Source organism: Ovis canadensis, chromosome 15 (genome assembly GCF_042477335.2).
Source record: "Ovis canadensis isolate MfBH-ARS-UI-01 breed Bighorn chromosome 15, ARS-UI_OviCan_v2, whole genome shotgun sequence".
NCBI classification, from domain to species: domain Eukaryota; kingdom Metazoa; phylum Chordata; class Mammalia; order Artiodactyla; family Bovidae; genus Ovis; species Ovis canadensis.
The window spans coordinates 15,694,686-15,721,784 of NC_091259.1; the positions used below are offsets into that span (position 1 = coordinate 15,694,686).

Here is a 27,099-nt window from a genome sequence, read left to right on the forward strand (position 1 = left end):
TTCTTGGTTAGCATAAGAAGAATTTCATTCTGTTTCCTTTTTATGCAACCAAATATTATAAATTAATTGGAGAGTCTAATAGGTCATCTGTAAAGGCAGTGAGCCTGTCTGGATTTAAATCTTGGGTCCTTCCAATGTGGAAGCTGGGTGCAATCAGCCTTGTTATTTAATCTCTTTCAAGGCTTCAGTTCCCTCATCTGTAAAGTATAAGAATAATAACCCTGATAGCATTGTTTAGAAAATTAAATAAAATGAGTTAAATAAAATATGATCTTAAAATAATATTCTTCCTTGTAATTAAATTGGCTCCGGGTATTCTTGCTAAAAAGTAAGAGTGCCTGGTAGTATAAGTAATGATTAATATGGGAATAAATTTAGAAATCATAAAAAAACTGCTCTATTTTGAAAATGAAGTTGATAACCACATTCTTCGGAAGATGATATAATTTGATTACCATATTCCTCTTCACTGAATTTCCCTTCTGCTGGGCTAGTCAGCTGATATAGATCCTTATCATCCCACGTTTCAGCCAGTTCTGCACTCCACCCCCTCCACTTGTATATGAAGCACATTCTGAACTGCACTTTTAAAAATGTAAAGTTTAAGTCATCGAGGAGACTACATAAGGCCTTGTCTTAAAGACAATGCATTCTCAGAAAGAAGTCAATGATTTATACCATGTTTCAGAGCTAGTTACTGGGGATTTGTAATCAGTCATTGGTCCTTTAGGCCAGTGAGCAATCTAGGTCATTGATTTTAAATTCCCCTAAGTCAATAAGGTGGCCAGGGACCAAGATTGTTATCAGTTGCTACTAGTTTACTTAAGTAAACTACTATTGCCTGCCTGGATGAAGTATAAGTTGCAATCATGATTGTTGGGAGAAATATCAACAATCTCAGATATGCAGATGACATCACTCTAACAGCAGAAAGTAAAGACAAACTAAAGGGCCTCTTAATGAGGGTGAAATAGGAAAGTGAAAAAGCTGGCTTGAAACAATATTTAAAAAACTAACATCATGGCATCTGGTCCCATCACTTAATGGCAAATAGAAGGGGAAAAAGTGGAAGGGATGACAGATTTTCTTTTCCTGGGCTCCAAAATCACTGTGGACGGTGACTGCAGCCATGAAATTAAAGGACACTTGCTCCTTGGAAGGTAAGTTATGACAAACCTAAACAGCATATTAAAAAGCAGAGATACTACTTTGCCCACAAAGGTCCATACAGTCAAAGCTATGGTTTTTCCAGTAGTCATGTATAGACGTGTTGGACCATAAAGAAGGCTGAGCACTGAAGAATTTATGCTTTCAAATCATGCTGTTGGAAAAGACTCTCGACAGTCCCTTGAACTGCAAGGAGATCAAACTAGTCAATCCTAAAGGAAATCAACCCTGAATATTCATTGGAAGGACTGATGCTGAAGCTGAAGCTCCAATACTTTGGCCACCTGATGCGAAGAGCCAACTCTCTGGAAAAGACCCTGATCATGGGAAAGATTAAAGGCAAAAGGAGGAGGAGGCAGCAGAGGATGAGATGGCTGGATACCATCACTGACTCAATGGACAAGAATTTGAGCAAACTCTGGGAGATAGTGGAACACAGAGCAAAGAGTTAGGTCTGACTTAGCGAATGAACCACAAGAAGAATTAAGTAAGTCACTGGTGATGTGAGCACACATTCTACTGCTGCTGCTCAGTCAGAGGAGATTGACATTTTTAGGTTCAGCTAGTAACAGTGGTGAAGGCTGGGCAGAAGGATTTTCAGTACTCTTTAGTGGCTACATATACTCTATTTCCTGTATTACAGTCACAAATAAAGGTGAGGCTTGTGTTCACCTAACACTCTGGATAATTAAGGAAAAATATTTTATGTGACACTCATGAAGCTTTTAAAGTATATTTTAAAAGGATTTGCTAAAAAACTCGCTTGAATGTAGCAAGAGAATGCCCACTAAATGTTGTATGGTTAAGTTTCAAGAAAAGGACACACAACTCAAAAACAGAATTCAAGACTATGTAATTCAGACCAAGGATAGTGAGTCCCTGTTCATTAGCTAAATGCCAACAAGGGCAATCGTTAACAATGAACTTGAAATGAAATCATTCCTAGCGGATTTCCTTCTTATTTCAAGGAGGGCCAACTCATATTATCTTAAATCCTGCAAGTTAAGATGAGACTGATGAATATAGAGCACAGTTTCAAATGTGCATGGCTCAAATTAGCATAAATTGGGTTACTACTTATAGCAAACAAGGAAGGATTAATCATTTGACTGTGAATGCAGTACTCATTAAGACAAAAACTGTTCCCATTTGTAAATGAGACTATAAAGGAATTCTTAAGTAAGTTTAAAACCTGAATTTGGACTTTTGTTTCCAGCAGCATGGTAGCTGAACTGAAATCTCTGAATTAAATGTGTGTGTGTGTGTGTGTGTGTGTGTGTGTGTGAATCAAGATAGATCTGTTACGGCTAATATTACATGTCAAATCTACTAGGCTGCAGTACCCCAATATTTGGTCAAACATCTAGAATTCTAGATGTTTCTGTGAAGGCATTTTTAGATGACATTAACATTTAAATCAGTAGGCTCTGAGTAAAGCAGACTACCATCCATTATCTGGGTGGGTCTCATCTAAACATTAGTTTAGGGTCTTAAGAGAAAAAGACTGAGGTCCCTGAGGAAGAAGGTATTCTGCCTCCAGACTGCCTAGATTTGGACCACAACATCAACTTCTCTGGGTCTCCAGCCTGCCTTGAAATCAGCCTCCACAACTATGCAGCCAATTCCTTGCAACCAATCAGTCTCTCTTGCATATATATGTATGTATACATAGACACACATACAACAACCTATTAGTTCTGTTCTCTGAAGAAACTTGATTAATACAATATTTATCAAAACTTTTAAATACATAAGAGTCAAAAAGATCTTCAGAAACCAACAGACACTTGGAATCTGGGGAAGGAAGCTAATATTCCAGTGGCATGTTGACCTGGTAGAACCTGGTGACCCTAGTAAAACAGAGACCTGGTCTTCAAACTTCAGGCTTACGATGCATCTAAAAGAACTGGGAAAGAACTATATACTCCTTCATATATTTTTAAGTTGACATTCCATCGTAAGTATAACAGTTGCAGGGGTATAATTATTTGCATGTCATAAACACACATTTACATACACACATAGATTATATCCTAACAAACTGCCACATCATTTTCAAGCAATTAAATGGACTCTGATTACAGTAGCAAAGTTACAGCTCTATGACCCCCTTTAAAAGACATGAATATACTCAAGTTTAACAGATGAACAAGTAAGTGAACAATCTAAGTCAGAGAATTACTTGACCAGGTGCTTTATCAAGATGTCCAGCATCTCTCTGTTTTTCTCGGGCAGCTTGTGCACCAGTGCATGTACAGCCTCCACCCGGTAGTTTTGGTCATCAGACTCTGTAACAACAAAAAAAAGCTTGCGCATATTCAAATTCTAATCGTATAAACATTAATAACTTAAACATCATAACCACTTCCATCCATCATGCCTTGTAAACACTGCTTCACATGGTAAGTATTATCACTATTATTTCCTAAGGCTTAGAGTCACTGGGTAACTTGTCCGTGATCTGCAATCACTAAGGAGAGAAGAACTCAGTTCTATCTAATCCAGACCTATGCTCTTAGCCCCACCACACTACACTTTATCACATTGAAATCTCTGAGTGACTCTATCAGACCAGAGGAAGGAGGCATTCTTTTCTAAATTGTATAGATTAAAAGATGGCAGAGAGTTCTTTTTCTCAGGTGTCAGGATAATTGCACAACCAAAGGCCTAGTAGATTTTAAGTCCATGCTGACCATGGTACACCTGAAAGAAAAAAAAAAATCATCTCAAGCAGATTGAGTCTGCAAGGAAAAAGCCAAGAGGCTGACAAGTTGGCTAGAGAAACTTGTAATGCTTCAGAAAAAGGAATCTATTTAACAGTCTCTTACTACAATAAACAAATTCTAGAGTGACAGCCCATCCTGCCAAGCCCTTTCTCCAGAAAGTGCCCACTGCACAGGGTTTATAAATGGGACCTTCATCTCTTCTGGGCACAGCTATCTGCACACGAGGTGAGGAAAGGGCCTGTTTTCGTCAGTCTAAACATGAAGTCTCTCCCAGGAGTTGGAATGGAGACACCAAAACTCTGATCTGTCTGCTGGATTCATGTAAAGGCAGATCATGTAAAAAAAGGCAGACCATCACCAAATGTGCTCCCAAGTGAAGAAAAATCTGTCTGCAAATGAGGTAGATATGCAGCAGAGAACAAAAATGAGACATCTGAAAAGAGCTGGGAGGATGGATGAGAAACATCTCTTCCAAACTTTGTGGTTCCTGGGTGCAGACCATGGTAGGCAGGACCCATTTTCTGCCAAGGAGTTCTGACAGATTCCCCTTAGACCCTGAGTAACTTGCCCTTTCTTCCTGCTGGAAGAAATTTCTCTTGCTGGAAGCCAAATGATACCTATTTCTATTGACCCAGACAGAAGATGGATTCTTATACATGAGATGTGCTTTAATTATCATGTGAGTGAATAATACGATCACTATTTGCCACAAAGTGAAGAAAAAAAAATCTTGTGACCAAACGTTTTTATCAAAACAACCAGCTCATTGAGCCATTCTAGCTAACTGGATCAAACACATTTGTTATGAGACGAATTTCTTGTAACAAAGTGTTCTAGGTTAAGAGTCAAAAAACCTGGCTTGTAGTCTTGATATTGCTATGAATTTACTAGTGTCCTTGGACAAAGTCATTTGCCCCCTCTGGGTCGTGATTTCCTCACTAATAAAATGAGGTTGGATTATATACTTTCTAAGGTCTCATTGTTCTCACAAGGACGGATTTCTATAAAGAGGAAGTAGAGTGCAGAGCCTTCAGGAGAAAGCTAAATGGTATAGATGTTCATGAGATCATGTGGTCAGTCATGCATGCAGGGCTGCAAATCAAGGCCATTCAGCTTTAGCTGAGCAACTGAACTGAACTGAACTGCTCAGGTTACGTGACTGTCACTGGCCCCCTCTCCTGCTCCCCACAATTTTGAATTAAACCTGTTTATTCATATAACACCAAGGCAGTCACAGATGAGTTTGTGAGTGTGTGTGTGCTCAGTCATGTCTGACTCTTTGCGACCCCATGGACTGTAGCCTGCCAGGCTCCTTTGTCCATGGAATTTTCCAGGTAAGAAAATTCCCTACTCTAAGGGATCTTCCTCACCCAGGGATTCAACCTGCATGACCTGCACTGGCAGGCAGACTCTTCACCACTGCAGCATCTGATCGTCACCAATAAATATAATAAGAGAGAAAAGGTGTTGTTGCCTGCCAAAAACAGCTGACTCTTTCTCCAGATTTAGAAACAAAGCATGTGAGCACAGTGGAGGTGGGGGCATAACTGATTGTACCTCTTTGTGGTCTTGTTTATTTAACCATGAAGTCACTCTTGTAAGAAACTGACATTCATTAATCAAGGAAAATGTAATTTGAGCAATTAATTCCTCACACAGCTCTTTCTAATCACACCACATATGCCACCCTAAAGAGTCTTACTAAGTAACAAAGTATTTTAGTTCATCCTGTGACTTCTCATAACCATCTTGTAAACTATTAAGTTATGAGAATGACAATTTCTTAAGCCACAGGTAGGAAAATGTTAACTAGCAGGTTTAAATTTACAACCTCTGATAACAGCATAAAACCACATCAATTACAATGCATTCAATGGAAATGTACTTACTAACAGCAACAATAAAATCTTTGTGTAATTTGTAAGTCATCAGTGGTTCTGCAAGGCACCTGCAAGAGAGAATGAAGCAGATTTTAGAAGAGCAGTTACCTTCTGATTCCCCCTGAACTTTCAGTGCTTCTGTGAGAACTGGGTGACTAAATGTACGATAAAGTCCTACCAGGCAGTCGACAAGTAGCTCTAAAATGCAGACCTCAAAGATACCACTGTCCTGAGCACCTCTTCCTGTCACTGTATTAAAATGGGAGAGGCTGGGGGAATTATTTTTTAATACTTTGTGAGAACTACTAGACTACGGGAACAAAATCGCTCTCAGATATGGGGGCAATAGTTTCTTTTTTTTTTTTTTTTAATTTCCAATTCAGCTTGTGAAGTTTTATAAAAAAATATATGAAGACCTGAATCTGAATCTAATATGAAATAGAAATTATTATTTAGCACTCATAAACTATCGCAGCCTTTTAAGTTTACTGTTTGAAATAAGCACATATAAATCCCAGAACACTGAACGTAACTGTGACCACTCTGTGCTAACCCACCTCAAGTGAATGAGCTGTGCTAAGGAGGGAAGAGGACCCCATGGGGCTCCCTACGGTCCACAGTGCTGGCCCACAGGGGTGACCAAGAGACCACAGCAGAGCGGCAGCAGGCAGGCCCACCTCACCTGAGGTAGTTTTTCAGTCCACTTGTTATTGTCTTATTATCCCACAGTTCAATATCAATGTCCATGTCAGGGGGGGATTTGGGAGCTGAAAATAATTAAAGTAAGATGTTTAAACTGTGCAATTCAAAATATCATGAGCACTATTAAGAAGATGGATGCAGACAAAAGTAGATCAAAGAGAGAGTCATGTATTTCTTAGAAGGCCAGTGGAGTTAACTTTCGGACTGTTGTTTGCCTGAGTTGGTGCAAAGCTCATTCTGACAATGAACCTCAAGATTTCTTATGGAATGTAGTTTCTTAAATCAGATGTTTGATAATTGCTAACATCACAGCACACTTACCAAGTGCTGGGCGTGCTTCTCAGTGCTTTATATGGGTTAACATATCTGATTCTTACAATTCAATGAGCCTCCTATAAATGAGGAGGTGAAGGCACAGAGGGGTTAAGCAAATTATCCAAGGCCACAGAACTTTAAACTGGCTGAATCAAGAGTCCAGTTCAGGCCATCTGAATCCCAGAACCCATAAATCTTACTGTACCTCTAGCTAATCAAAGAATACTTGAGGAAAAATTCAACATTATAAAAAGGGCCCCTTTACAAATTCTGATTGGTCATCTATAATAATGGACATTAAAAATGAATGCAAATATTAATTTTAGATATTACTTGAAAATACTCAAAGACAAGCAATAATCTATACCTCAAAAAAACCTACAGTTTGAATTTTCTATAATAATGTAAAAGTTAAGTAATGGGCTTCAGCCAAAACTTACAAAATGTGGTATTCATGAGTTTCTGCACTTTGGAATTCACTCCTCCTATTCGGTAGAGACCTAAAATGGTGATGCCTAATGAGAAGGAAAAAATAAGAAAACGGCATAAGTCACAAGTTCCAAGTACAGAATGTTAAAAACTCAGATATATGCCTACATAAAATCTGGAAGGTATGCATACAATTTTACAGTCTAACTTTAGCAAACCTACCCTGAAAATATTCATCAGACATATATTTCTTAGAGCAGACAATGAACAGTGATATGAAAGTCTATGAAGAACTTCAAAATGGCAAAGTACAGCTGTCTATACACCACTACCTGAATATAAAAAACCATCCAAGATGAGAAAGAATGATCAGTATTTCTCATATTATGTTTCCTCAATCATGGAGTCCTGTGTTGAACGGATGTTGAACAGCTGGATGGAATCGCTAACTTCACTTTAAAGGTGAGGATGGGATTGACATATACACACTTCTATGTAAAAAAGAGATAACTAATAAGGACTTACTATATAGCATAGGGAATTCTACTAAATAGTCCATAATTGTCTATTTGGGTTAAGTATCTAAAATGTGGTAGATATATGCATGTGTAAAACTGATTCACTCTGCTATACACCTAAAATCTGCAACATTGTAAATCAACTATACCCCAATAAAAATTAAACAGAAATAACGGTGAGAAGACAGATTCAGAGATTTTAAGGAAATGACTTGACTTCTCAAAACTTAAATGGCAGCACCAAACTTTGAATCTAAGTTTAAAGAATTCCAAAGCCCGATAGGAGGTTTTGCTTTAGGCAAGTTTTCCTGGAAGTACAAGGCAACTAGAGTGGACTTTAGGACAGAGGTCATGACTAGAATGAAGACAGGTGCTGAATTTGTGACGGTGACGAAAATCACTCTGAGATATAATGCAGGGAAGGAGGAGAGCTGAATTCAAACTCCTCGGGAGTCTTACTTCCTACAGCTTGGAAAAAAATAATAATATCAGTCCATCAAAGTAAAGCGAGGCTATATCATGAAACTTCATGAAGAAGAAGTATGTTTGTAGTATGACTTTGGCAATCTGAAGTTCAAAGTACAGCTATTTACATGTTTGTATAATTTATAAATCATATGTTTCTTAAAATTAAGCTCCTATTGATAACAAAGTACATCCTGATTTCTGAGCAGTTTCTATGTAAGAAGGGACCATACAACAGTAACGGTATACCCATCAGGCAGCACTGACCTCGCGTTTCCACAGCTTGGATGCATTTTCTCACAAAGTTGAAGCCTGCTTCATTTAAGTACACTGAAAATAAAAGAAAACCATATTAAGTGTTTATGATGAACTAACATTACTGCTTTAGTCCGCTCTCCTGTTTCAGGGCTTGATGGCACATAGGTTGTTACTGAATTTATCAAATATTTTGGTTAGCATCTGATTTTTTATTTGGGTGTAGAAGTGAAAGAGGGAGGTTCATATTCGCGAATGTTTTTATGTCAACTTGGTTCATTAGAAACACAGATCTTTCACAGAAAGTAATACGTAAAATTGAGCCCATCCGTTTCCCCTAAAATGAGCATTATCCTTTACTATATATTTTTCTGGATGATAGAGGCAAATACAATAAAAATAAACTTTTACTGTGTGTTAATAATTATATTACAAAGGTATTCATGTGTTTTTCCCATGAGCTCCTCCAAACAACATTATGAGGTATAGATAAAGCACTATAATCTTAAGGTGATTTACCAAGTTGCTGAAAACTGCTTTTTTCTGTTCCAAGGTCTAGAGCCACATTTTAACTCAGGTCTCCTGAATTCTATGTACTATTCTATTTCATTTCATATCATATTCAAAATAGTTTAAAATATGCATAGTAAGTCCACTAAAAATCCTCTCAAAGATCCTCCATTAAGAAAGTACAATTTATTTTCACTGCTTTTTGACAGTTTTTCTTAAGGTTTAGAGGTCAAACCAAATTAGACTACTTGTTTAAGGAGAAAGGATTTAAACATACCAAATAATAACTGACAGGGAAAATTCAAAAAGTTTTGATACTATAATACAAATTTTTACCAAATATAGTGAATATATGATATCCCAAAGAATAATTTATGAAGACAAAGACAAACCATTAAAAAATTAAAGCTGGTTTCCATTTAAAGATGGTGGATTAAACACATACAGGTAATGACATCAGTTCAGTTCAGTTCAGTTCAGTCACTCAGTCGTGTCCGACTCTTTGCGACCCCAAGAATCCCAGGACGCCAGGCCTCCCTGTCCATCACCAACTCCACTCAGATTCACGTCCATTGAGTCCGTGATGCCACCCAGCCATCTCATGTTTGGTTGTCCCCTTCTCCTCCTGCCCCCAATCCCTCCCAGCATCAGAGTCTTTTCCAATGAGTCAACTCTTTGCATGAGGTGGCCAAACTACTGGAGTTTCAGCTTTAGCATCACAGATCCACAAAAAATATACATCAAAAAATTAGGCTAGAAAAAGGTGCCAGGAAAGATGAAAAACCTCTGGAGAAATGCTAGGCATAGAAAATCACTGAAACTGAATTGACTGAAAGGTTTGAGAAATCTGAGATGAGAAATGAGAAACTGAAAAACTAGAGGTACTACAGTGAGATGTCACCTCACACCGATCAGAATGGCCATCACACACACACCCCAACAAAACAAATAACAAATGTTGGCAAGGATGTGGAAAAAAACAGAGCCTGTGTACACTGTTGGTAGGAATATAAATTGGTGCAGCCACAGTGAAAAACAGTATAGAGGTTTCTCAAAAAAGTGAAAAACAGAACTACCATATAACCCAGCAATTCTACTCCCAGGGGGAATTAAAAAACAAAACACAGAACACTAATTCTAAAAAATACATGTTGATGTATGGCAAAAACCATCATAATATTGTAAAGTAATTGTCAAGATGTGAAAGAATAAATTGTGTTGGCCAAAATAACCGTGCGTTTTTGTTTTATTGCCTTTGAACATCCTTTGCTATTGCCTGAACCAGTATATGGAGGTTCTGGGATAGATGCAACACTCAGCTTTGCTTAGAGCCAAGTGAACCTGGGGTTGGATCTCAACTCCACTGCTTTATGATGGAAGCGTGCCTGTGAACCTTTATGAATGCTATCCTTTCATCTAAGAGGGATGGGATGGGGAGGGAGGTGGGAGGGGGGTTCAGGATGGGGAACACATGTACACCCATGGCAGATTCATGTCAATGTATGGCAAAACCAATACAATATTGTAAAGTAAAAAAATAAATAAATAAAACTGAGATTAAAAAAAGAAAGAAAGAAAGAAAAAGAAGGACTAGGTAAAAAAATAAATTAATTAATTAAAATGAGGGAAAGCACACTACATATCTTAGTGGGTTGCAGTAAGATGAAGACAAAACCACAGGAACTCCTGAAGAGCAACAAACGTGGGAATAGATGCAATTAGATGCTGGATTCCTTCTTCATGTGGTCCTATGCACACATCACAGAAACAGAAGAAATGATAAAAACAGCAACAAAAAAAGTCAGCCACTAGTGCTAAACAGACGAAACAGACAACAGTTACTCTCCCACTTAGTAACTATTACTGGGGATAGTTTTGATTCTTTCTCTATCTCATTTTCCTCTTCCATAAAATAAGGATAAAAGTAATACTGTCTACATAGGGCTATTCCTAGATGAAATATGTTAACATTTGCAAATCTCCCAGAAGAGTACTGAGAATATAGTGCTATAGAGTGTTGGCTCTTACCATCATCATCGTTACTGACTACAGGGGAATGTAACATTTAAATATACAAATCATACGAACAAGGCATTCTTTGGGCAGCGGTGAAGTCACTGGGGATTGAGGTACTATCTGCCTGGAGCATTATTCTTCAAAAAGGCATCAGTTCAGTTCACTCGCTCAAACATGTCCCCATGGACTGCAGCACAACAGGCCTCTCCCTGTCCATCACCAACTCCTGGAGCTCTCTCAAACTAAAGTCCGTTGAGTCAGTGATGCCATCCAACCATCTCATCCTCGGTCGTCCCCTTCTCCTCCTGCCTTCAATCTTTCCCAGCATCAGGGTCTTTTCCAATGAGTCGGTTCTTCACTTCAGGTGGCCAAAGTACTGGAGTTTCAGCTTCAGCATCAGATCTTCCAATGAATATTCAGGACTGATTTTCTTTAGGATTGACTGGCTTGATCTCCTTGCAGTCCAAGGGACTCTCAAGAGTTTTCTCCAACACCACAGTTCAAAAGCATCAATTCTTTGGTGCTCAGCTTTCTTTATATTCCAACTCTCACATCCATACATGACTACTGGAAAAACCATAGCTTTGACTAGATGGACTTTTGTCAGTAATGTCTCTGCTTTTTAACATGCTGTCTAGGTTGGTCATAGCTTTTCTTCCAAGGAGCAAGTGTCTTTTAATTTCATGGTTACAGTCACTATCTGCAGTGATTTTGGAGCCCAAGAAAATAAAGTCTCTCACTTGGTTCCATTGTTTTCCCATTTATTTGCCATGAAATGAAGGGACTGGATGCCATGATTTTAGTTTTTTGGAATCTTGAGTTTTAAGCCAGCTTTTTCATTATCCTCTTTTACTTTCATCAAGAGGCTTTTTAGTTCCTCTTTGCTTTCTGCCATAAGAGTGGTGACATCTGGTATCTGAGGTTATTGATATTTCTCCGGGCAATCTTGATTCAGGCTTGTGCTTCATCCAGCCCAGTGTTTCTCATGATGTACTCTGCATAGAAGTTAAATAAGCAGGGTGACAATACACAGGCTTGACACACCCTTTTTCCAATTTGGAACCAGTCTGTTTTCCCATGCTCAGTTCTAACTATTGCTTCTTGATCTGCATACAGACGTCTTAGGAGGCAGGTAAGGTGGTCTGATATTTCCATCTCTTTAGGAACTTTGCACGGTTTGTTTTGATCTTAATATCTTCCGCTTCTGTTAGGACCACAGTCAAAGGCTTTGGCATAATCAATAAACCAGAGGTAGATGTTTTTCTGGATTCTCTTGCTCTTTTGATGATCCAGTGGATGTTGGCAATTTGATCTTTGGTTCCTCTGCCTTTCCTAAATCCAGCTTGAACATCTGGAAGTTTATGGTTCATGTACTGTTGAAGCCTGACTTGGAGAATTTTGAGCATTACTTTGCTAGTGTGTGAGTTGAGTGCATTTGTGTGGTAGTGTGGGCATTCTTTGGCACTTCCTTTCTTTGGGGTTGGAATGAAAACTGACCTTTTCCAGTCCTGTGGCCAGTGCTGACTTTTCCAAATTTGCTGGCATGCTGAGTGCAGCACTTTCACAGCATCATCTTTTAGAATCTGAACTAGCTCAACTGGAATTCCATCACCTCCACTAACTTTGTTTGTAGTGATGCTTCCTAAGGCCCACTTGACTTCCCATTCCAGGATGTCTGGCTCTAGGTGAGTGGTCACACCATCGTGGTTATCTGAGTCATGAAGATCTTTCTTATATAGTTCTCCTGTGTATTCTGTCACCTCCTCTTAGTATCTTCCGCTTCTGTTAGGACCATACTGTTTCTGTCCTTTACTGTGCCCATCTTTGCATGAAATGTTCCCTTGGTATCTCTAATTTTCTTGAAGAGATCTCTAGTCTTTCCCATTCTATTGCTTTCCTCTATTTCTTTGCAGTGTTCACTGAGGAAAGCTTTCTTATCTCTCCTTGCTATTCCTTGGAACTCTGCATTCAAATGGGTTTATCTTTCCTTTTCTCCATTGCCTTTAGCTTCTCTTTTTTCCTCAGCTATTTCTAAGGCCTCCTCAGACAATTTTGCCTTTTTGCATTTCTTTTCCTTTGGGATGGTCTTGATCACCGCCTCTGTACAATGTCATGAACCTTCATCCATAGTTCTTCAAGTACTCTGTCTATCAGATCTAATCCATTGAATCTTTTTGTCACTTCCACCGTATAATGTAAGGTATTTGTTTTAGGTCATGCCTGGATGGTCTAGTGGTTTTCCCTACTTTTTCATTTGAATCAGAATTTTCAATAAGGAGTTCATGATCTGAGCCACAGTAGGCTCCTGGTCTTGTTTTTGCTGACTGTGTAGATCTTCTCCATCTTTGGCTGCAAGGAATGTAATCAATCTGATTCCAGTGTTGACCATCTGGTGATGTCCATGTGAAGAGTCTTCTCCTGTGTTGTTGGAAGAATGTGTTTACTATAAATAACAATGAGGAGACACATCCTCTCATTAGAACTAAACCGATTACAGTAGCTTGGGACTACCGTTCACCTATATTTGTTGCCCTTTCCTGTAGGATGGTTGTGTTTCTCGGCTCTCACTAAAACAGTTTGGTCATATGATATATACTAGCCAATGAAACATGAACGGAAGTGACAGACATCGTTACCCACCAGTCTGGAAGAACTGATATGTAGGAGCTTGACATTTCCTAGTCCTGTCTGGCACAAGATCATCAATGTTAGAGAGACAAGGTACTCCATGAGCTTGGATTTTAGAGTAAAAACCATAAAGAAGAGAATCACAGCATGATCAAGACATGAACCTTCACTGTGGTAAGTCTCTCAACCGCAGCTTAACCTGGTGTTTCTGATTTAATTATATATAACTTAAACAGTCTTCTACTCAAAAAGGACTAAATGAAAGAAAGCCAATCCCACACTTTTACTTGCTTAACTGAAATGTAGCAGAGGTTTTCTGGCTACTGACTTGCCAATCCCTATAAAAAGACATCAAAAGGCAATAATAGCAGTACCCATTCATGGCTGCCTTACAAACTACTACTCTTGCCTTCACACAAGAATTCAGCAGTTTCTGCTGAGTCTGAGGAGAAGAACACGATATGGCTTAAACACGCTCCAGAATCCTCAGTCTCCCGGTGACTGATGTAGGAGAAAGTCAAGGAGTGGTGCTTCTGAGGGAAGTAAGGGAGGAGTACATTCTGTAAAGGAATCCTTTCGATCTTCGAAAGCCACGAAGGCTACATTCCACTTAGTATGCTAGTGCTAAAGAGAATTCAGCAAAAATAGGTCTCTATAGCTTATAAAAGAAAGACTGGGAACTCTAATTTAGTGTTCAAATGAAAAAATCAGTGTAAGGTGTTTTTCCTAAGTAAGATCACACCATTAAAAGTTGATAATTTATACTTTTTTTTAGTGGAGTGCAAGTATTCCTGTTGTGACAGTAGAGAGGGGAGTATACCTGTCTGTATGAAACATGGACTGCTCAAAGCCTCCAGAGCAGGCACCCAAGAAATGCTTGCTGATCACTGGCTGGCTAGTTACTGGTTTGTAGCAGCCTTGCTCAAGTACCCTCTGGCTTCTACAAGGGTTAGAGCTTATCAGCCAACAGAAGCTGCTTTGGTCAACTCTGCAGGACTCTTAACCCAGCACTGTATCTCTCTGTGAAGACCAGGGTTAGGCAGAGTACAACTATCACAAATTTCCAGGAATTGAAATCCTATAGTATTAATGATACTTGGCCTTTAGGCGTAAAGCAGAAGATAGGCTAACTTAAAGAACTTAATTTATTCAATCAAAACTTAAAGAGAAACATTATTATTTTTCCCCTGACAACTAATGAAGGCTCAAGTTTTTACTGAAATTCAAGTAAAGTTTTCAAAAGGCAGTTTAACAACACAAAAGGCTATTAATCTCAACAGAATTCCAAAAGCCATGAGAAAAAGAATAGTCTTCCATGCAGTTAAAAAGTGAAAATCCTTGTATCTTCAATTTCCTAGTAATTAAAAACCCAGCATGTCCTTACAGATGTAATCTACTTGGCCTTACAATACATTCCCAGGATTGACAAAACAAAGCACCACTTGCCTTCAATTTTGAATTCACATTTCTAATCTGCCATTTCAGATTAAAAGGCTCCTATCACACACAACTAATATCATAGTACATGTGGCCGGAAAGAAACAGAAGAAAATGAATGCGTTTATGGGCATTCATGGTTCCCACAGGACCTTTTCTCTTCTCCCTAAAGGTGACTGCAGCCATGAAAATAAAAGATGCTTGCTCCTTGGAAGAAAAGCTATGACCAACCTAGACAGCATATTAAAAAACAGAGACATTACTTTGCCAACAAAGGTCTGTCTAGTCAAAGCTATGGTTTTTCCAGTAGTCATGCATGGATGTGAGAGTTGGAATATAAAGAAAGCTGAGTGCCAAAGAATTGATGCTTTTGAACTACGGTGTTGGAGTAGACTCTTGAGAGTCCCTTGGACTGCAAGGAGATCAAACCAGTCAGTCCTAAAGGAAATCAGTCCTGAATATTCATTGGAAGGACTGATGCTGAAGCTGAAACTTTGGCCACCTGAAGTGAAGAACCGACTCACTGGAAAAGACCCTGATGCTGGGAAGATTGAAGGCGGGAAGAGAACGGGACGACAGAGGATGAGATGGTTGGATGGCATCACTGATGTGATAGACATGAGTTTGAGTAGGCTCCAGGAGTTGATGATGGACAGGGAGGCCTGGCGTGCTGCAGTTCATGCGGTCACAAAGAGTTGGACAGGACTGAATGACTGAACTGAACTGAAAGGAAGAGCAGATAACTCTTCACAGCCCTGACCTAAACTGTTTTCTTTCTGTTCCGTCCAGGAAGGGGACTTGATTTCTGACTCTCTTCCTTGGTCTTGGTGACGAGAACAGAACTGTACTTGATTAGAGGCTTTGGGGAGAATGTAGTGAAGGAAAATGATTAAGCCAGGGACGTCTGAGAATTTCCATAACAAAACTATCTAAAGGGTAGTAGGAACTGCCCAAACGTTCATGACATTACAGCACTTGTCATGGATAAGAATGAGTTCACTTTTCCTGTTTGATTCCTGGTAGAATAAATTCCTGGAGTACACATGGGGAAAGCTACTGAAACACACAGTGGCAGAAATTTGGAGTTGTTGGGAAATTCTGAAAGTGTCTTCTGGTCCAATACCTTTGGTTTTGTATAAAGACTGACTGTTAGTACACTTTACCACTATACAGCCTAATAGTGACTTTAATCAGAAAAGTATCATTTGAAAGAACTTCCTTTTTCTTATTCACAATGATTAGAATAAATTAGTTTCATAATGGAGTATTGCTGAAATGAATTGTATGAGAGAATGAGAGCTAAAAAATTTGCCTTTCACAATTCCAGTTTCTGCAGACCTGGGATAGAAGGATCAACTGAAAAGTCGTCATATGAAACATATGCATGAGTGGAGACAAGGCTCAGGGCACCAAGAGAGAATGCCAGAAGAAGCAAGCCTAGGAAAAAGGACAACTGCCTCCACTCCTGTTAACAACTAGGGCCATTATGGGAGTCTTGGAAAAGAAAAGATGCGTCAAGACAAATACTTTGTGTTTTTGAACAATGGGCTCAAATGGCATAATTACATTTTCAGTGGTATGGTTAGAAGAACAGCTGGGTTCTAATCTTAATTGAGTGATATCTGTTTAGTTACTCTACTCTCAAAATAATTCCCCAAGTTAAGTTCAAGAAAAGGATACTGTGGGATATTTTACAGCCAGCAAAGAATCTGTGGATTTAACATCCTGTAACGAACTGGTGCTCTAGCTTTTAAACTTGACACTTTTTTCATAAAGATGAGTCAAGTTTTCCTTCTCTGCTGAATTATGTTAGGCTGATTTATGATATCTATACTCTTCCCTGGTGGCTTAGATGGTAAAGAATCTGCCTGCAATGCGGGAGACATGGTTCGATTCCTGGGTTGGGAAGATCCCCTGCAGGAGGGCATGGAAACCTACTCCAGTATTCCTGCTTGGAGAATCCCATGGACAGAGGAGCCTGGCAGGCTACAGTCCATGGGGTCACAAAGAGTTGGACACGACTGAGCAACTGAGCACGCATAGCAGCACATCCTCTGAAAATGGTAAATTAAGAGTAACCACAAAGGAGGGAGACTTTCAGGTTAGGCTGCAAAGAGCCTCATTACTCTGCATTCACAGCATGGTTTCATTCTCTATCTCATGGCGTGTGCTCCCTGCACATTCACAGCATGGCCCTATTTTAGGACACTAGATAGTTCTTTGTCTGCTGCTTATGAAAGATCATATGTCTGTCCACGACAGCACAGACACATGATGGCTCCCAATGGCTGACATTCAAAACAAATTTTTATCTGAGTTTTGTATTTTACCATCCTAAACTTCATTATTATCTTTTGCAATTCAAAAACACAAACACTTTCTTAGCAAAACTGAGTTTCCAAAGGATAATAGGAATAATTTAACACAAAAGGAATCCATCTGAATTGCCAAGGCTATAAAGAAGCACTTTTCAAGGTGGCAAATGAATAAGGGCTGGTACTGGTTTCAGATGCCAATTGTGAGAAATGTTAAAGACTAAAATGGACACCATGCTATTTTGGGAGAGAGTCAAGTGTCAAAAGGCGACACAGATCGCGGAAAAACAAGATGACATATAGAAAAATGGTCAAAGGTACAAACGTAAAGAAGACATAGCTGCTAAACTCAAAACAGGATGAGCCTGCAGGACTTATTCAAGACTTATGAAAGAGGACGAACACGTCACAATCACTAGAATATAATTTTGAATTGAAACAAATAAAATTCTGGATGTATCACTAGGAAGGAAATATGATGCTACTCAATAGGATCAGTGCTTGAATCTGGAATACAGTTTAGCATAAAAATGTTATCTTATGACTTGTTAAATCACTAGCAAACCAGTGATATGATACATGAGAAGGGGGTAAAAATACAGCCTAAGCCAGTCAAAAGCCATTAATAAATATAAGGCCTTGATGTAGTAGATTATTCAAAATTATATGGAAAATGATGAAATTCTGAGAAACTGGCAAAGCACTTCACTGCATGTTGGATTGGAAGAATGTTTAGAAAGCCTCACCCATGCAAACTGGCAATACTAAAATATCTACCAAGAGCAAGGGGCGTTTACTTCTAGAAGGTGCATTCAATCCTGTGCCTCTACTACTCAGAGTTACTTTTATTGGTGACATATGCCCTGGTCCTGACTTTTAAACAGAGCACTGATTCTGTAAACAAATTTGAATCTCCAAGAATGTGTAAAAACAACCAAAACCAAGTGCAATTTTGGGTCACTTGGTTTTATAGGAATGTGTAGCAAGACGTTTCTGAGGCAGCTACACAATTTCACAAGTAATTTGAGAAAATTTAGAATAGTTTAAAACGTATTAATTTCTGGATTTTTAAGCAAATTTACTAGACTACAAAAGTTGTCTGGTTGTTTAGTGAGATTATATTTATCAGAATCATTAATCTGTCTTATTAGGGTATTAATCTCATTTTATTAGAGGATGAAATTTAATAGCTTTGCAATTATAACTTGATATGATTCTAAATATCATACATGACAAATATATAGATACATATGTTAGATATAGACATAACATCAATAACCTTAGTATGCAGATGATATCACTCTAACAGCAGAAATCAAAGAGAAACTAAAGAACCTCTCAATGAGGGTTAAGTAGGAGAGTGAAAAAGCTGTTTTAAAACTAAATATTAAGAAAACTAAGATCATGGCATCTGGCCCCATTCAGCATAGTTGAGTTCAGTCCAGTCGCTCAGTCGTGTCCGACTCTTTGCGACCCCATGAATTGCAGCACGTGAGGCCTCCCTGTCCATCACCATCTCCCAGAGTTCACTCAAACTCATGTCTATTGAGTCGGTGATGCCACCCAGCCATCTCATCTTGTCATCCCCTTCTCCTCCTGCCCTCAATCCCTCCCAGCATCAGAGTCTTTTCCAATGAGTCAACTCTTCATATGAGGTGGCCAAAGTACTGGAGTTTCAGCTTTAGCATCATTCCTTCCAAAGAACACCCAGGACCAATCTCCTTTAGAATGGACTGGTTGGATCTCCTTGCAGTCCAAGGGACTCTCAAGAGTCTTCTCCAACACCACAGTTCAAAAGCATCAATTCTTCAGCACTCAGCTTTCTTCACAGTCCAACTCCCACATCCATACATGACCACAGGAAAAAACATAGCCTTGACTAAACGGACCTTTGTTGGCAAAGTACTGTCTCTGCTTTTGAATATGCTATCTAGGTTGGTCATAATTTTCCTTCCCAGGAGTAAGTGTCTTTTAATTTCATGGCTGCAATTACCATCTGCAGTGATTTTGGAGACCCCCAAAATAAAGTCTGACAGTGTTTCCCCATATTTCCCATGAAGTGATGGGACCAGGCCCCATTACTTCATGGCAAATAGATGGGGTAAAGATGGAAGCAGTGACAGATTTCATTTTCTTGGGCTCTAAAATCACTGTAGATGGTGACTGCAGTCATGAAATAAGAAGACAACTGCTTCTTGCCAGGAAAGCAATGACAAACGAAGACAGTGTGTTGAAAATCAGAGCCATCACTCTGCCGACAAAGGTCCTTACAGTCAAGGCTCTGGTCTTCCCAACTGTCACATAAGGTTGTGAGACCTAGGCCATAAAGAAGGCAGAATGCCAAAGAATTGATGTCTCTGAACTGTGGTGTTGGCAAAGACTCTTGACAGTCCCTTAGACAGCAAGGAGATCAAACCAGTCAATCTTAAAGGAAACCAACCATGAATACTCAATGGAAGGACTGATGATGAAGCTGAAGCTCTAGTATTTTGGTTATCTGTTGCGAACAGCTGACTCATTGAAAAAGTCCCTGATGCTGGCAAAGACTGAGGGCAGAAGGAGAAGAGGGCACAAGAGGATGAGATGGCTGGATGGCATCACTGATGTAACAAACATGAACTTGGGCAGACTTTGAAAGATGGTGAGGGACAGGGAGGCCTGGCGTGCTGTACTTCATGGGGTCGAGTCGGACACACTGGGCTACTGAACAACGTTTATAGAAGCTTGCTTGATTAAATGCATAAGTGGGAGAATTCTAGCAGATTTATGAAAATATAAAGAAGTAAAAATGACTTACTTTTAAAATTAGTACATTTATAAATAAGAGTTGTATGATGATTAAAAATGTTTAAAGAAAAATTATGGCTTAAGAAAAAATAAAATTCAATAAATAAAAATAAAATTCAAAACAGATTTAAGATTTATAATTTCAAGTGCTACCTATCAATAAAGCAAAGGTAATTTAAACATCCTTTTCATGATCAAAATCTTCCCCTTGGCAATAAAAGCCTCCTGGAACTAAGTAAGAATGAAACCAAGCAGGACCCTCTGGGGCCCCTGGGCAGGAAGTTCTTCTGTGTCTTCTGTTCCTGCTTTGTAGGGAACAGACTCCAGCCTCCACAGCCTCCCCTGAGTTCCCAAGGGCAGATTCAAGAGGCTGCTAATCAAGGAAGGGAGGAGATGCAGAGACAAGGAAGGAACAGTCAGGAAACAATAGTGCAGCCTTGGGCAAGTATCCTGGTTCTTCCTCAGAAGACACAGAACAATATCTTTACAGTTCTTCATAGAACTAAAACCTAACCAAGGAAGATGTCAGCATTTTTCAGACCAGAGAAGACCACCTGAGACTAGATGAAAAGAACCAGAGCAGCTCACTGTGAGATTATCTTTAAAGAAGGGCAGGCCCTGCACACACTCTGAACTTCTGAGAAACCCTACCCTTGAGCTACTGCTAAAAAACTCCTCACCAAGTCCTCCTGGGTTGGGACACACAGTGTTTTAGTTTGTTGGGTTTTTTTTGGCGGGGGAGGGGGAACACAATTTTCAACGTTAGGAGCTCTCTGTGCCCTGCTTTGCCTGGCAAAGCAATAAAGCTATTCTTTTCCATTTCATCCAAAACACTGTCACCAAGATTCCATTCAGCACTGGGGCAAAGAGGCCAAGTTTTCAGAATCAAGAATAAGAACAAATAACGTGCTGAACACACATCTCAGGGGAAGTTTGCATGGAGAACTATGGAGGAGAAATGCGATCTGTCACAAGGAACTGAGGGAACTGGTGGGAAACTAATATGTCACATCAAAATAGTCAGAATATGATAAATCATGCAAACACATGGACCCTTGGACTGCCATTTTTCTGAAAGACATATCAACTTATAATTATACCTGGTGGCAAAGAGATGCTTCAAGTGCCTGAGACTACAGGAAAGCTGATTTCCAAAAAAATAAGTCTTTACTACAAGAAGAAGTATAATCTCTCTCCATCACAGCATAAGTATATTTGACAACTTTCTCATTCAAGTTACCTAATTATGATTTAAAAAAAAAAAAACTAGTTCCGAGGTGCATTAACTATCACGTATATTCTGATTGACTTGGTCACATCCTATTCAAAAGCCCTATTCAGTATCATACAGATGTTCATTTGTTTTTCAGGGATTGTCCTTGAGAAGGTTCATTTGAATTTGAAAGGACTATCTTTATACTGAATTTCAACAATGAAACCAGTATTAGAAAACACATTTCAAACTCTAGACAAATGCAAATTACACAACAGATTACTTTTTAGGTAATTGTTTAGAATGGACATTCAGTACTTATAAACCTCTTAATGGCTGGTTAATGTTTTTGTGATTAGATAAAAGTGGGCAATGAAAGATATACTAATCACTCTGATTGGCAATAAAGAAAGAAACACAAGAATAAAAATTGGGAATATTTTAAAAATCTTTAACATTAAAGGTATTTTAAATTATGTATTTTCTTTTGATAATTTTTGAAATTAATCACTAGAAAGCACTTCATTCAGATAAAATGACAGGCTTCACATATACTCAATATTTATGATTTTCAAATAAGTGCTTTCCGAGTTTTTAATCTATACTCCGTTCTAACATATTTTAATAGCAATATAAAAGTCAGGGTTATTAGGCTGTTTTAAAAATAAATTTAGACATTATGAGAGAAAGTCAATTAAGTAAAATAAAATTTGAAAGTGCTTTAAAGGATATACATACAACCTTAGAAACACATAAAACTTGATTTTAAATGTCAAATTATTTGACTACTATAAATTACATATGAAAATACTCTAAACTAACCAAGGATTAAAGGTGGCAGATGATTAAAAAGGATTCACAGTATGATGGAAAATACATAAAATGTGTTCATTCAGAATGGTTTGATACTAAGGATTCAGTAATGAAACAAGGTGTTTTGACCATGTCCTTAAACCTCACAATCTTGTACATAATTTTCTAAAATTAGCAGTGTTCATGTATTCAATCTTGTAAACTGGAGCAGAAAAAATAAAAGAAGCCTTCTATTGCCATTTAAAGAAAATAAAACTAAATATTAATTGCCTCAAATCTCTTTCTGGGATAAAGTAGGGTATATACTTCTAAGTAATAAATACTAAATAAATAATTAAATAGGTTACTATAAAGTCCAGTAGTTAGTGGTTTTAACGTGAGAAACTTCTTTGAATGAAAATTTCGAATTTGCTGAATATCATCAGATCAAAGGTGTATTACTGTGATTTTCCAAAGTTAACTTCTAATATTACATAATACCTCTGTGATAAAAGTAACTGTGATGGAGATTGAATCTAGGTGCTGACTTGGGAAGATGCTGATTCTACCTCCTCCCACAGGCACACAAAATCCGCAACTATACAATGGATCAATTTCCTCTGAAAAAGACCCAAAAAACTGGCTAAGATGTTCCTCAACAAAGGATTAAAGGACAACATCAACATGGGTAGGAGAGTCAGAGGTGCAGTCTCACCCAAAATCTCACCTCTGGCACAGCAACCCAGAGGCACAAGAGACCTCACACATGTGGAACTTCTCCCAGAGGAGCTGGGCGTTGGTGGCCCATATCAGGCACCCCAAACCTTACAACCTGCACTGGAGAGATGAGCTCCCAATACTTTTGGCTTTGAAAACCAACAGGGCGGATGTTCAGAAAATGCAAAAGGCTGAAGGGACTGAAAAATTGCCTCATGCCGAGCAACTCACACCAGGACTCAGCACAAACCCAACAGTGTGGCAAGCTACTAGACCATATATGAAGGAGATCGATTAGTTAAGATTGAAGGCTCTGCCTGGAGTGCAGAGGTCTGTGAGAACCTCCTGAGACACAGGAGCTGATCTTTTTGGGCTCTCCTATCACACTGCTAGAGCCATAGGACTTCCCTTGCCTCCACGCTCTTCCTGGTCCCACTGAAGCCAGGGGGCTTACCCACATGTCCCTGTGGTCCTGCTGCAGCCTGTGATCTCACCCTGTCCCCCGTGTTCCTGGGGCCTCACTGTGGCCAGTGGGCTACCGTGCACTCCTGTAGCACTGGTGTAGTCAGCAATCCCATGCTAGGCTCTCCTGGCGCCCACTGAGCTGTCAGGAATGTTCACCCTATACAGGAGACACACCTTGACCACCTGGCTATGATACAGGGATGACTGGATTTCTGGGCCTTATGGGTCTGAAACAATAGAAGAGACAGTTCATGGTAGTGAACCATCACCAAAATATAGACAGTAGACTGAAACACACCCCTGGACTTCCTGTGAAACAAGCCCTAATTACTTGTCCCAGAGCTCAAGTGAGCGGAAGGCTTCCAGGGTACCATGTATCTAGAAGCTGCAGAGGAGCTCCCAGAACAGAGAACACAGACTCAGGGAATCATCTTCACATCGTTCTATGGCCTCGTGACAGCTCACCTGTACTTGCCAGAGAGAAGCTGATACGTCCATTTGGAGCTCTGATTTTGGCAACTGTCACCAAGGGGACACCTCAGAACCACTTGAAGCTAGCAGGGGTTATAACAGTGGTCACATAAAATTGTGTATACACACACACACACACACACACACACACACTTTTTAAAAGCTGATTCCCAAAGGTCTATATTCCAAACAGCCTAAAGCTAAGTGGTGAATTAGATCCCTCTCTGTGGAACACTGATAGTGACCTATCAAGAATAAAAAACTACTTAGATAATTACAAATGCTCCAGAGACAACAAAGAGCTAGGGCAGGGCTGAAAAAGAAGGTTCATCTCCTACAAGTCACTCCAACAAGACTAGAAGTAACTGCTTTGCCTAATTCGTAGAAACAAACACAGAGAGACAAGCAAAATGAGAAAACAGAGGAATGTGCTGCAAACAAAAGAAAAGACAAAAATTCAGGAAAAAAATCCCTCACTGAAATGGAGGTAATTTACCTGATAGTTTAATGGACATAAACACACTCACTGATCTCTTGGAAGAACAGATGAATACAATGAGAACTTCCACAAAAAGATAGAAAATATAAGTAAACACCAAAGATAAATCATGGACCTCAAGAATACTCTAACTGAAAAGAAAAATATACTAGAGGGTTTCAGTAGAAGACTAAATGAAGCAGCAGAAAGGATCAGCAACCTGGAAGACAGGAAAGTGGAATTCATCACAACAGATCGGAAGAAATAAAAGTATTTAAGAGACCTATGGTACAATATCAAGAAGAATAACAGTCTCATTGTAGGGGTCCCAGAAAGAGAAGAGAGAGAGAAAGTGGCAGAATGTTTAGTTCCAGAAACAATGGTTAAAAACATCCCTAACTAGGGGTAAGAACAAACGTGAGGAAGCATGCTCCATGAGGAAGCATGGAGCATTCCAAATAAGATGAACCCAAAGAGATCTGCACGAAGGCACATTATAACTAAAATGTCAAACATTAAGACAAGGAGAGAATCATAAAAGCAAAAAGAAAAGATAACTTGTTATATACAAGGGAAACATTAGAAGATTATCAGCTGATCTCTTAGCGAAAAATTTACAAGCCACAGGGAATGGCATAATATATTTCAAGTACTGAAAAGAAAAACCATTCAACCAAAAATACTCCACAGGCAAGGTTATTACTCAGAACGGAAGGAGAAATAAATAGTTTTCTACAGAAGTAAAGGCTAAACATAATCAACACTAGATCTGCCTTACAAGAAATGTTAAAGGAACTTCAAGATGACAAAGAAAGCCATTAAATAGTAACAAGAAAACATAAGAAAGTCAAAATCTCATGAGTAGAGGGAAACATATAGTATAGTTAGTGAATTAACCATTTAAAAACCTAGAATAAAGGTTAAAAGACAAAAGCAAGTAAAATTAACAATAACTACAATAATTAAGGGAAATAAAAACCGTATATAACGTCAAAAATATAAAATGAGGGTGGGAGAACTAAAGATGTTTTTAATGTTTAGAATGTGTCAAAACTTAACTTCCTCTCAGCTTAAAATAGATTACTATACACACATACATACACGTTTTTTATTTATGAATTCCATAGAAACCACAAACCAAAAACCTATTGTACATACACTAAAGATATACACATAATGTGAAAAAAAGTCATCAAATCACAGGAAAGAGAACCAGAGAAGAAAGGAACAGAGAGAAACTATAAAAATAACTAGAAAACAAGTCACAAAATGACAGGAAGCATTAATACATACTTGTTAATAACACTTTAAATTTAAATGGACAAAACTTTCTGATCAAAAGCCAGAGCGGCTAAACATATTTTGAAAAAGACACAATCATATAGTGCCTACAAGAGACTCAATTTAGATCTGAGGACACAAACAGACAAAGTAAAGAAATGAAAAAAGATGTTTCTTTCAAACAGAAGCAAAAGGAAAGCTGGTGTAGCTATACTTACATTACACAAAATAGAAGTTAGAATACAGATTGTAATAAGAGACAAAGAAGGGCATTACCTAAGGATAAAGGAGTCAATCCAAGAAGAGGTCATAATATTTTTGAATATAGAGTAACTAATACAAGACCACCTTAATATAGGAAGCAGATATTAACTGACCTAAGGGGAGAAAAATAACAGGAATACAATAATAGCATGGAACGCTAACACCCTGATTTCATGAACGGACAGATCATTCAGACAGAAAATTATTAAGAAAACATTGGCCTTAACATATTCGATCAGCTATACTTATAGATAATGCATAGCACATTCTATCCAAAAGCAGCAGAATATACATTGCTCTAAAGTACACATGGAACATTCTTCAGCATATATTACATTTTAAGCAACAAGACAAATTTCAATAAATTTAAGCAGACTGAAACCATGTCAAACATTTTTTACAACCACAATGGTATGAAACCAGAACTGAGAGAAAACTGAAAAAAATCACAAATATATGGAGATTAGGTAACACACTACTGAGCAACCAATGTCAATGAAGAAATCCGAGGGAAAATCAAAAATAATTTTAACAATGAAAACAGAAATACAACATTTCAAAATCTATGAGACAAGGCAAAAGCAATTTTTTAAAAACTATTAATTTGGCTGCCCTGGGTCTTCACTGTGGCGAGTGGTCATCTTCAGTTGTGGCTCACACGTTCTAGACTATAGGGGCTCAGTAGGCACGGTGAGTGGGCTTAGCTGCCCTGCAGCATATGGGATCTTCGTACCCCAACCAGGGATCAAACCTGGATCCCCGCATTAGAAAGTGGATTCTTAACTACTGGACCACCAACTAAGTCCTGGAAAAGGTTTTTAAGAAGGAAGTCAGGCCTACCTAAAGAAAAAAATACAAATCTCAAACAATCTAACTAGAAAAAGAAAAACAAAGTCCAAAGGTAAGAGGAGGAAGAAAATCATAAAGATTAATGTGGAAATGAATAAAACAGAGGCTAAAACAATAATAATAAGAAAGATGAAAATAAAGAGCTAGTTCATTGAAAAGATAAACAAATATGACCAACTTTTAGTTAGACTAACCAATAAAAGAGAGAAGGCTCAAACAAAGCGAGAAATGAAAAGAGGAGAAATTGCAGTGATAGTAGAGAAATACAAAGAATCATGGGGGACTTTTAAGAACAATTTTATGACAACAATTGGATCAGTTCAGTTCAGTTGCTTAGGAGTGTCTGATTCTTTGCGACCCCACAGACTGCAGCACGCCAGACCTCTCTGTCCATCACCAACTCTCAGAGCTTGCTCAAA

The 27,099-nt window shown here is 38.6% G+C and overlaps 1 protein-coding gene across 1 annotated transcript in view; it reads right to left on the bottom strand.

Moving 5' to 3' along the window:
- The window catches only part of ARHGAP42 (Rho GTPase activating protein 42), a 332,642-nt gene that overhangs the window by 21,597 nt on the left and 283,946 nt on the right, over positions 1-27,099 (bottom strand). The window contains exons 13-17 of the mRNA XM_069554888.1: positions 8,470-8,532; positions 7,231-7,305; positions 6,456-6,540; positions 5,783-5,841; positions 3,350-3,455 (exon numbers count right to left, since the gene is read on the bottom strand). Of these exons, the coding sequence (XP_069410989.1) occupies positions 3,350-3,455; positions 5,783-5,841; positions 6,456-6,540; positions 7,231-7,305; positions 8,470-8,532 (388 nt within the window). The remainder of the gene's footprint in view (positions 1-3,349; positions 3,456-5,782; positions 5,842-6,455; positions 6,541-7,230; positions 7,306-8,469; positions 8,533-27,099) is intronic.